This window comes from Ptiloglossa arizonensis, chromosome 9 (assembly GCF_051014685.1).
Source record: "Ptiloglossa arizonensis isolate GNS036 chromosome 9, iyPtiAriz1_principal, whole genome shotgun sequence".
Lineage (NCBI taxonomy): Eukaryota > Metazoa > Arthropoda > Insecta > Hymenoptera > Colletidae > Ptiloglossa > Ptiloglossa arizonensis.
This window is the reverse complement of record NC_135056.1, coordinates 6,483,396-6,495,871: the sequence shown is the minus strand read 5'-3', so window position 1 is coordinate 6,495,871 and position 12,476 is coordinate 6,483,396. Positions and strand designations below refer to the sequence as shown.

The 12,476-nt window shown below is 31.8% G+C and overlaps 2 protein-coding genes across 2 annotated transcripts; one reads left to right on the top strand and one right to left on the bottom strand.

The window, feature by feature from the left end:
- Window positions 1-1,785: 1,785 nt before the first annotated feature.
- LOC143151097 (uncharacterized) lies at window positions 1,786-3,373 on the bottom strand. Its single transcript, XM_076319902.1, has one exon. The coding sequence runs from the start codon at window positions 3,269-3,271 to the stop codon at window positions 2,252-2,254; it is 1,020 nt and encodes a 339-aa protein (XP_076176017.1). The 5' UTR covers window positions 3,272-3,373; the 3' UTR covers window positions 1,786-2,251.
- Window positions 3,374-7,832: 4,459 nt separating this feature from the next.
- Dsk (Drosulfakinin) lies at window positions 7,833-10,712 on the top strand. Its single transcript, XM_076320337.1, has 3 exons — window positions 7,833-7,947; window positions 8,740-8,869; window positions 10,196-10,712. Exons 2-3 carry the CDS (start codon window positions 8,742-8,744, stop codon window positions 10,344-10,346), a joined length of 279 nt encoding a protein of 92 aa, XP_076176452.1. The 5' UTR covers window positions 7,833-7,947; window positions 8,740-8,741; the 3' UTR covers window positions 10,347-10,712.
- Window positions 10,713-12,476: the final 1,764 nt, after the last annotated feature.

Sequence of the window (12,476 nt, the reverse complement as noted above, 5' to 3'; positions counted from 1 at the left end):
TCTAATAAATACAAATTAGTTCTTTTCGTTATAAATAATTTTCAAAATATTAATGAATATTACAAATATAAATTAATTTCATTTTTTGAATCAGTCGTAGTATCTAAACACAAACGAAATCATTCTGTTTCTTAATAGCTAACATTTGATTAGAAGCTTACGCCAATGGCGCAGTATTTTCTCCCACTCGATCTCGCTACAGTCCCGATACGATCGGCGATGATCTACGTTGCCGTTTTCGGCCAATGCCGATTCTTGCTTGCGATCGTACGAGCGGCAATGGACTACGGAAGAAGCAAGGATATAAACATGCTGTGCCTTCTTTTCATCCACGAATAATATATATCGCTTTCCACTGACTTAAAGTTTTGCGGGATGGTACAGGGGCAAAGAGGTTTCGGACCGCCCATCCCCACCCAAGCCGCACATTCTGAACCTTAGCCACGCACTCTGCCATAGTAGTAGGAATAGATTTCAATTGCGTCCCTATCTCAATATGTATATAAATATAAAGCTTGGAGACTATAAACTACGGAGGTTTTATTTATACCTATATTTAATGCACAAAACGTCTGTTTTATCTTATAAGAGTCATTTAATATAAAAAAGAATATTATGTAATATTGGCAATTTTTCTATAGATGAAGTAATAAAGATGATTTTGAAAGATAATTAATTTTCCTTAATGAAATCAAATATTTTGTATGACACAATTCGACGTAACTCTAGTCATTTTCCACAAAAAGGTATCAAGCCATGTTTCTCAAGAGAACAGTGTTCCAAAGGTATTAAAATTAAACATTGCTATTACCATATATAAGAAATACAGGTCGAACAGAATAATAAAATTCAGAAAATTAAATTTTTTAAAAGAAAGTATACATCTTTTTAAGGAAACAATGGATTCAATAGATACATTTGGCAATGAATACATTTTGTTCGTATATCAACACATGAAAGCTATTATAATATTTACCAAGAAAAATTTTTTCATATCTAAATTTGTAGCTGACTAAAAACTCATTAACTATTGTCTGAAACATTTTTTTATCAGACCATTGGAAGTGCCTGAAAAATTATGGCAACAGTTATATGCCACACACTGTATATAATTTCTCTTGAAAGGAATGAAAATTTATTTTTGTTTATTTCTAAATTAAATTTTTATTAAATTATTTTTGCTCCTGAAAAGAATTACTAGTAGTTATATAACCAATGCTTTTCTAGTATATTGTAAAACAACCAGCAAAAATTGTTGTCCTGTATTATATATAACCATTGTATAATAGTACTATGTTGCATCTACGCCAATGGGATTCTGCCTGTCGCGTGTTTCTCATATCTCTCTCTATCTCGCTAACTTCTTCGTCAATCACTTCACATGTGCTTATTACTGCCGCGACGAATAGCACACTAGAATTGAATGTGTACGTGAAAATAGGTGTATCCCTTCCACTTTCCTCACATTCCTGCCACGGGACTTCAAGTCAGCGGTAAAAAATACATGCGCGTGGCATCGCTTTGAAGCGCGGTGACCGAGTGCGTGTAATAGGAGCTATACTCATTGTTGCGTTTAATCCTTTTACCGAATGGCTTACACGTAACTGAATCTCAACCGAGCTGCTATAGAATTCCAGGAACAAATTTGCTACCATCTCCTCTTAAAATGATCGAATGTGTAATATTGTGCGATAGTTCACATCGAATCCTGATTAATTCTTGTATTTTAAAAATCATCGTTATATTTAATTTTGGCATCAACATTACTTGTAGTAAAATAAGATGCTAAGAACACCATGAAGTTTATTGAAATACATGTATCAGCATAATGTTGTTAAATTTATTTCGATATAAAATTACTTCGTCTAAGAAGCAAACTTAAAAGGTAGAATACAAAACATTTAACAAACGATTGATTAGTGCTCTGTGCAAAGTACCTTGCTTTATTAAGTCGACTTTGCTACTATTATTTATGTTCATTTCTTCTTAATTGAGAAGAAGATTAAACAACTTAAAGTATACACAATTTATTATTTATAATGAATAATTATGGAGAATATAACCAAATAATGAGTAAAACAATCATGTTCAGTTAGACAGTACTGCAGTGTAATGAATATAAAATAATTTATACAGATTCTTAAGCCACATATTGTATATATTTCCATTCAAACAATAAATTTTTTAGAGATTAAAACTTTTGATAATTTCAATAGTTTATATAAAGCCATACAAATCGTGAGTTTAAAATCTATTTATATGATATGCAGTAATGATGTGAAGAAATGTTTGGATCGATGTTTTCGGTGTAATTGAATAAAATACCTGACCAAATTACATCGTTATCACCTGCAATCGGGGATTGTTTAATACTACCGAGTGATCTCCTGGTTTTTCGAAAATCGAGAAACGTTTCAAGTGCGTCATGATTCTGTGATGTTTCCATATTATTTTCACCTGTAGCAACATAATTCAACTGTGTTTGTTGATCTCCCAGATACATATCTGCCATGAATCTCATATCTTTGGTATAATTATTATTGTTCTCATCTTCGTTCTCGGGCATTATTAAATTATTTTCGTTATTTTGTTCGTCAGTAATCGGAACAGTGGTATCGTTTTCGTTTAAATTAAGCTTCATCAAATCGACATTGGACCAGGTAACCGAATCAATCTCGTTCGCATCTTGTACAGGACTCGACGTAGTAGCAAAGATACTTTTAATATTATCACTGGTAAGTCGATCTTCCAGAAGCTGGTTGGCAATGAAATCTGATACCGAGTTTACGTCCCATTTAACGAGTTCTTCACTGCTAATGGAAACTCTGTCTTCCTGTTCGTTGTTACTATCACTGAGGTCTTTTTTGCTGTTCTTAATGTCACCGATCGTCTTGAAGTAAATACTGTGATCGTACCTGTACGTTTCCAAGCAAGTACTGTCCAGATTGCTGTTCGATTGATAATTGAATCTGCCGCAGCAGTTAATTTTAGTCTCCTCGGACCGAGACTTTCGCCGTGACTTCTTCAACGTGTGAAAACGTGGACTCCACGAGAAATCATCGATGATCAGCTTATTCGAAGAAATACTCCATCGTGGGTCCTGTCCTCCTTGCACGGTCATGCGTCCCCTTGATAATCTCTGGGATCTCAGACGATTGTACCCTCTTGCGTACGCGGCCCATCTTTCGATTCTTTGAAAAACGTACTCAGTCTCCTCGTTCCACCATTCGGAAAGTCCTTTTTGAAGCACAGCACTCACGTCTTCGACCATGTTCTCTGTTACGGGTCAAACACTTTGACGAGCAATGGCAGTATTACATTCTTGCGAACGATTAGATCACGGGGAGCTGTTCAAGAGACGACCAATTCGAATTGCAAGATGGAAAGCAATTGAAGAAGCAAAGAGACGTTACTGTGATTTATAGGGTTCCTTCGAAGCACTGCAACGACAGAAGCCATTGAAGAGCTGTTATAATCCGTGACCGTGACCTCGTATGAACACACGTCAAATTCGGTTTGCCATTTTGTTGTTTGATCGAAAGAAATAATTACGATATTTTTATCAGTATTGCATAGTTTAATTAAATATCGAAGAGCGATAAAAGAAAGTACGATACTGTTTAGCAGTATTATATAGTTTTATAAATATATAGTATATATATTGAAACTACTACTTATTTGAAGTTTAGTCAAGAATAAAATTCAAGATGCCAACATCTTACAACTATTTTGAAGCTTTTACAATATAAAAAAAAGTACATATAGGAATATTTGATCACACCGCCTTTTATTATGTTCATATGCAATAAACATCAATTGATTGAGGAACAATTTAAAAAGAATGCAGAAATATGTTCAGACAATTATAGATGAGAAATATAGCGTGACAAAATATTAACATGCTTATATTCTGTTTGTTATAAAAGTTTCAAAATAGTTGTAGAATGTTGCTACGAATTAAGTGTATTTTTAATTCCATTCTTGACCAAACTTCAAATAAGTAGTAGTTTCAAAATGTTTATAATAATTAGATCACCTACTGTATAATAATTTGAAGACATATATGTGAACACCTTATCTTGTTAATGTATCATTTATTTGTTCTTTAACTTATTACTTATATAATGGATTATAGCACATTTAAAATTATGGCACATCGAGCTGTCACATATTACGCATACCTGCTTCTTCCCCTGTTCCTTATTTAATTTGTTTCTCGCATTATATTTCTCGTATCATCTAACACGTTATATTCTATGATTAACACGTTGCCTAACACGTTTGTTCGATAATTTTTGTCTGTTCTGAAGGTGATTTCGAAATAGAAACGGAAGGTATTCGATTTTGTTACTTGTTAAGCCTTCCAAAATCATAAATAATATATATGTGTATTGTTGAGTATAAGATTTTTTACCTACATTGTACAAACTCTCTTTTCCAACACTACTGATAGAATATTTAACCTATACTCAAATATATAGAAGGGTGAGCGTATATTAACTCTAATGCAGGGTCTTTGCTAGCGTAACGTAACCACGTTGCGTAACTTCACCGTGAAGTTAGCGCGGGCAAGAACTTGTAACTGATCAAAAAATATTTGAACGTTCAAAAATGCATCTGTAAATTCCAAAAAGAAGAAATTTTGAAATATAAATATTTACCAAAGATTCTGCCGTTTCTAAAAATTATGGAAATGATGGAAAGTAATAGTTAGACCGCAGGCTAACATATTTGTCAATTGTAAAGTTAGAAGCCGAGTACAAGCAGTTAAGCGTCGAACTTAGAAACAACAAAAGAGGCAGGAATTATCACAATATTCCAGAAAGCTGCAAAAGACAAGTTCCACGAAGAAATAGAGGATTTCTTACTTGACCCCAGCGCAATTAATTGATTAAAAATACTCAAAATTATTCTCGATATACAAAAAGGGTACACATTAAGCTTCAGGTGGGATTTTTTTGAAACAAGGATTTTCTATATTGACTAGAAGTTTTAACAGCTTGTAAAACACATATTTTTGCCGATTTGGTACCATTCAATTAAAAGTACTCCTTAAGATGTTGCACATACATAGGTCATATATGTTCTATTCTAAACTTTCCTTTCAAGCTATTTGAAATTTTCGCTATTAAATGGGAATTTTTAACAATTTTTTTGATAAAATTATGTATCAATGTCTAAATGTCATCTATAACGCAGTTGGTCGTTTGTGCCTCACGCGGTGTAGTGATTTCATTTTGTGTAGATTATATAATCTGGTCTTGAATTTGGAAAATGATTGGTGCAATCAAGACCGTGAAAATGATTATTCACTTATGATATCAAGACGGAATACATCGCCAAATACATTTGCGATTGTACAGAATAACATAAACAGTATTATTAACAATATTTGAAATAAAATGTTTCATTTAAAATTAATTCTACCACCATTATATAATTTTACGTAAAAGCATGCTATTCGCATGGTAGGAAAATACATAAACTGTTCATTACGACGAGAATTCATGAAAATACAAATTTTTGCTTTGTTCTATAATGCGTCTTAAACTCTACTACTTTTTCCTTATAATAATGATTTTTGCAAATATTATAAATATTCTAAGGTATGTGTCATAAGCAAAACAGCAAAACAAGTTTTGATAACGTGGAGCATATATTCGATTCACGCGATTTGAACGAAAAATTGCCTAAAACCGACCTGGCACGGATGTATAAATGGATGTATAGTACATCAAATTTCTATTCTTTTTCTCGATTACAATATCTATTCGATAAGAGCTCGGTTTGATGCTCTTCTTACCATTTCTGATTTACTTCTGCTTTACTAGGGCAATAGCGAGATAAAATGAAAGCGAGCAGAGGAACTAAAAGTGAACAAGAAACGATATGAGACAGACGAAGCATTGATACTTTACCTCAATATTCGTAGAAGCAATGACAATGTGACGACTCCGAGAAAGCTCTCCCGATAAAACTTACTCAGAATTCAACCGTGCAAAATTCTTCGACCTGGACCTCCCAAAGCATCTCCAGAAGATTTCAATAAGATAACAGCCTGTATATAAGCCTGCCAAACGATCGAATAAAGCAGTCTGCATTTTGATATCAACTTTTTGGGATGTCGTTTCACCGCTCGTTTTACGATTTAAATTTATTAAACCTTCTATTACGTTGCAACTTCCAGTACCTATTTTATAAAGTAAAGTTCATGGTTTGGATTGATGATCGTCGCGAGTGTCACCAACCCATCACTATCCTTTAACTTTAATAGCTTAGGATTCAAGTGCGGTTCGAATCTTTCGCTAACAAGTGACAGGAGAATTGATCCCGTCACACAGTGAAATTCGAGTATATCTTCAGACCAATATGGGAATTTTTTGCTACCGTTGCCAATATTTCATCTTCGGGATTTAGTTTCTTTCACAAGTGTAGTAAATAATATAGTATTCATCATCGGATAAAGAGGAGTCACTTTTTTCACTTTCTTTTTAAATTTTATTGGCAAAAAGAAACTATTTCTTTTTAATGATATTGTTTTTTGACTATGTTATACTGTGTTTTTCTTATTAATTATGACTTTCTTTTTAACGTTTTTTAAACAATAGAATGGTGAATATAAGACAAAAAAAGAAAGAAAACAACTGATACATAAATGCGAAAGTATTTATTTATTATTCATTATTAAAATATTTGTATAAAATATTAAAAATTCGGTTGTATGTGAGATATTTTAAAACAGAGGATAACATATAATTTCACATTACAATCTGAACAATAATATATGGTTTTTTTTCGTTTGTATTTACTTTTACTGTCTTTTCTATTGCAGCAAATGACAAAAATTCGGCATATAGCTTCTTTTTGTTTGTATCCAATTTGTTTTGTGTGAAATAACAACTGGCTACTATCACCAGGCCATTATCACTATCATTGTCAGTACTGTCGAGACTTTCAGTATTACATACTTTCAGAAACATTCGCATACTTAACATCACCCTTGTCGTTAAGGAGTTAATAGGAAACATGATAAATATTCGCGACATAACAAAGATAATTTCTATCGATTCAATAGAAATTATTTGCAATTTATGGCGCGTATCATCGCTCCATTCCCGACACTATCCACGGCGCATTTAACTTTTATTAAATGTTATGCCATTTTTTAAATCTTGATGCTCATTAATTGACCGTTAGCATAAATAAGTTTATGTATATATAATTTTATAATTTTTCTCAATTTATCTTTCTGTCCTTGTTACTATCTAAGAAAATAAACGAATGAATAATAAGTTATACTAAATATAGTAGTAGTAACTAATACAATTCTTCGTGATTCTTGTACTACAAAACTATAGTATGTACGTGTGTATATTTACGTACGTATAAATAATTATACTTGTATAAAATACTAAACATTTCTTACATTAGAAATTTCTTATTTCTCTAAGTGGAAATGCACCGTCAATTTTTATCAATTATAATATAATTGCCAAGAAGTAATCATACTCTCAAACATTTCTGTTTCATTGTGGTTTAATTGGAACCGCGGAAGTCTCACTAAAAAAAAAAGTATTTCTGTATGAAAACTCATTCAAACCAAGAAAAGCAATCTATAAATAACATTCAGATTTTCTCCAACAGAGGCACTTCGTGCATCGATAAAGTGGTCTCCGTTGTCTTAGAAAGGGAAAAGCGAAGTTAAGGTGGTAATATGGTTATTCAAACTGCCAATCACCAGATACCAACGTGGAATATTGAATGTACGATACAGGAGACGCCTACAGCCAAGAAAATTGTTTATCAGACCACAGCTACGTGAATTAAAATTCAAAGAGCTCAACGTTCCTCCAGGATTCCAGGGATGATTGAGTTCAAGTATAAAAAGCCATGTGGAAAGTGTAGACCGTGCATTCTTTCGCTGTTTTCGGATCCTTCACCATACAGGTGAAGAGCATTTTTATCTTTCATTTTACGTATTTCTCCTTAAGCAATCGTAAACCTTTATTTTTGAGACTTGATTTCTCATCCTAAACTGTATTTTTATAAAGGGATTTGCTAGTACATAGCCTTGAAAATTGGATTTTTTGTGATTTTACTCTGGAGAAAACTGTTATACCCATTAATTTCAAATTTTGTACATATATTAATTTATGTTTGGACAACCACGTAATGTTATATACTGTAATTGTTGTGTACAGCGAGTGAAAAACGTTTGTCTCGTTTTTGTAACTCACGTTTCAGTTGTTAGAAGAAAAAAATTATAGAGATTCATAATTTTCATACGTGTGGCATGAACTAGAAAAAGAGATATCCCCTAGAAGAAAATTTAGTTTTTGCATACAAATTTGAATTTTCAGTAGTAAAAAGGTTTCGAAGATATTGTAAATATGTGTGAAAAATTTCAAGTTTTCGAAATATTATATCAACGAAGTTGAAAAATGTTTTTTTGAGAAAAATAGCTTTAGCTCGAAGATCTTCATTTAAACAATCCTCTTAATTTTGCCAACTTTTTAAATTCGATGGTAACACTTTACAATTATATTTTTAAGATATTAAATTTTAAGAAAAAATAAAAAATCGATTTTTTCTATCTGAGAAATAAATAGTGCCTTTAAATTGTAATATACGCGTATAAGAGAATTTTTAATACTTTAATGCTTCTTTGTAAAATGATTTTCATCAAGTGTTCTAATTAATTGGCTCACCATTAACAAAAAGTTTTTACTTGTGTTTCAGATATGAATTTAACTTTTGCTTTACCTTGCATGATGATGGTCATCTGGTTATTCTACGCAAAATGCGAAGCAGCACCCGAACTCATTAGTAACGTGTACCGCAAATTTCGCAGTCGCCCTTTACTACGAGGGTAATTATGAAATTCATTCAATTAATTTTCAATGCGTTTGGTGAAACGCTTTATTTCCAAAATATTATGTGTTAGTTTCACTTCTACTCGTGTAATAATAATTACGTATATTGATAACCAAATTTATATATTTGAATACGTTAGTCTTTTTATTTCTCTTAAAAACATTAAATATTTAAAAAAAAAATCATTAGTAAAGAGATATTTAATTTTTCGGTGTAATTCTCATGTATTTATGAGTTTTTTTTGGTCTTTTATTATTTTATTTCAAATTTGAGATTAGTTTTAACGTTTGGATGCTCTAAAAACAAGAGATATGTTCGAAAATGTTCAAATTTGTCACGTATTTTTACTGATTACTAAAGAGCATGTAGATTTTTTCTTACATCGATACAAGTAACGCTCTTTTAGAAAGTAATTGCTAAACATATGCGTCTATATAAATTTCTTTTGCGTATGAATATACTTGTTGGTTAATATAATCAGCTAAAACGAAAATACAAATAAAATTTAAATAATGTTATTGTAAAATGAAAAAATTAAGAAAATAAACGATTTGCACGGTTTCTTTTAAATTACGAAAAAACAATGGTAAACATGGTTTCTATGAACTTTTAAAATTTAAAGTCAGAAGCTATTTTATTTTTTGAAATAATATAATACTTCCGTAAGCTTAGAAAGTGTGGTTTCGAGAAAAACGTCTTTAATATTTCTCGTCAAATTTGGAAATTTTTGCTTTAATTTTCGTTAGAACATTCTCAAAACTATAAGCTGTACTAAAATATAAAAAGATCAACTTTTGAATCGAGTAAAACGAGAAATCGTTATTATGAAAAAATTATCTTATGGACATTTCTCTGGATATCACTAAGCTTTTTCAGTATCTATACTTTTAATTCACTATTTTTATTTTAATCAGTTGCGTTTCCACGTAGCATTATGTATATTTAAATTCTATGTGTCTTAAAAAATGAAACAACAGTAACCGAAACATTAACGTAGTAGTGTTCAAACCTTTTAGAAGGTATTACTCTAAAAAAAAAAGAAAATTCCTATGCCCGAAATAAATAGTAATTCTAAAGCGATATAAGAAAAATGTATTTCTACAATCTTAAACACCGTTAGAAATGAATGTTTAAGTCATCCGTATTTTTCTACATTAAAAATTTTCTTTTAAGCTCCTTTTGGATTGTAAGACTAAGATCCCTTCTCTTTAGAAAACACTTAATTTTCAGTACATTAATGCATGACGTGATAATCAACGTATTAAGGCACAAAATGTTTCATTCGTATATATACATCGATCTTATTATATTTGTTTGACAGGTATATTGTGGAAAGCCCTTTTAGCGAAGACGATGATTTTCTGGACTTGAATAAACGACAACAATTCGATGATTACGGACACATGAGATTCGGTAAACGGGAACAATTCGATGACTATGGTCACATGCGATTCGGCAGGCGTCACGAATAAGCAGTGATAATATTGATCGATCGTAGATGCAATTGTCCAGTGACATTTCACTGACATTGCTGCAAGAGTCACTTTTTATTTAGACTCTAGATAAAATATATTTTACATTGCAAATATACATTTCGTCATCTTGCCCTTTTTATTCCCTTCATTTTTGCTCCTCTTCGAGCGTGTCCTGCTCAATATTTTTAAGAAAAATGAACATTAACGACATGCCTGTATCGTAATGCACAGATTTGTAACTCCTTAAGTAGTTTTAAAAGAAGAAAATTATAAAAGAAGAAAAAGAAAATTTGATCTTGAAATAACAATAGTTAGACAAGAATTGTTCTGTTTTATTTTATTTAAAATGTAGTTTCTTTACTTCGTGACTTGCTACAGATTTATACACCTTTTGAAAGTTTTAGTACGTTTAGTATATTTAAACGTACTACATAAAACAAATCATTCTTCGCACCACCATGATATCTAATTAATTTTCGACTTTATAAATGTAATGTAATGTAAAAATAAATGAGCAATTTCGATTTAAATTGTATTTACTATGAACACCAAAAGCATATAGAACGTTGTATTTTACTTCCTTCGTAAGTACGTTTAACGCACCAACACTTTTATATACAGGTTGTTAAAAAAATATGTGACTTACTTTCAGAATTCGTTATCGAGATACAAGCAGGTAAGGTGAATTTTAATGTTTCGTTTATCGTGCATAATCAACTGACATAAATAACGCATATCGAAGATATAGATACTTGCTGTTTCGGGAGCAAGAGTAACGCGGCACTCGGAAACAGAATTCAGACATACATTATATGTAAATAGCGTCTGTAAGCTTTCTTACACAGTGACTCTCTAAACGTACACATATGTGCTATCTAGAAGGAGGAACGATTAGAAGAAGAAGCAGATACACAAGGGGCCACTACACTATCGTAAAGAGCTTACAGACACTACGCACAACCTACGTATGTATCGTAGCATACGGAAGTAAGAGAACCCCAAAGATGTCATGAGATCTGATGTGAAAAGTGCTATGGTATAGTCAAGTGACATCACTGATGCCAGAAAAAGTATTCCGATTATAGTTATCAGATAAAGCACTCTGGACTACATAGAGGGGTATATTGAATTTGTTCATTTTTTTAAACGAGAGAAATCTTCCAAAGATTTCACCAACCCCTTAGAATGGGATCGAGATTTGTGTGAAATACGCCACACCCGGATATATTAGGTGTAAAGTTTACCCACTAAACTCCTACGGTGCTTTTCGCACGTCTCAGGGGGATACCGAAAACAGCCATTGGCACGTCGTCCGGTACCCCTCTCATGCTGGGCATTCATCCGCGTTCATTATATATCATATATTAACGCTAGAACTACCGATAGATTTCGGAATATTAAGGTATATTTCATATGTATCTCGAACAAAAACAATCGACAAGGAAAAAGAGGAATTTATAAAATTGATCACACGTGTAGAATAGAAGAGTCATAATGTCTTCAGGAAACGTGCTGTGGACTTTAAAGTAAATTTCATTAGGAAAGCAGTTGGAAACAGTCATTTTGACTGGTTGGTAAGTCTAGTGTTAATAGAAGAGTGTTCGTGAGTTTAACACTTAGAACAACTTTGGAGAGTTGACAAAAAAGACAAAGGATCTCTATGTTGCTGTTAAAAGTTTTGAAATTTGATTTGCAGGTAAACCTAACAAACTGACTTGACTGCCCGTCGTTTAGATCAAGAGACATTATATTGTTTACAATTCGTACAAGAGTACAGAAATATTTTTTTTAAACGTTGTTAACATAATTAAATCTAAACGGCTAAATGGATTTCAACAAAATTTTATATTTGAGCTTTATATTCTCGTTTTCAGATTTGATTAGATTTTGGACATAATTAGTCCATAAATAATAGTGATCACCTCTTGTAATTTTGTTTGTTATTCCGATATATACGCATTACTTGCAAAAATTATTTAAAAAGTTTCAAATAAGTCTTGGGGAGAATTAAATTTTTATATAAAAACATTGAATAAACTTTTATTTGTTGCATACTTAAACCAGAGTTAACATTCTGTATCCATATATATCTTTGAAAGGCTCTAAAAGTAGACAGACAAGACAAAG

Bases quoted from the DNA above. Each gene is read 5' to 3' on its own strand.
- LOC143151097 (XM_076319902.1), bottom strand. From the start codon at position 3,271: ATGGTCGAAGACGTGAGTGCTGTGCTTCAAAAAGGACTTTCCGAATGG.
- Dsk (XM_076320337.1), top strand. From the start codon at position 8,742: ATGAATTTAACTTTTGCTTTACCTTGCATGATGATGGTCATCTGGTTA. The intron at 8,870-10,195 runs GTAATTATGAAA...TTTGTTTGACAG, and splicing joins AGTCGCCCTTTACTACGAGG to GTATATTGTGGAAAGCCCTT.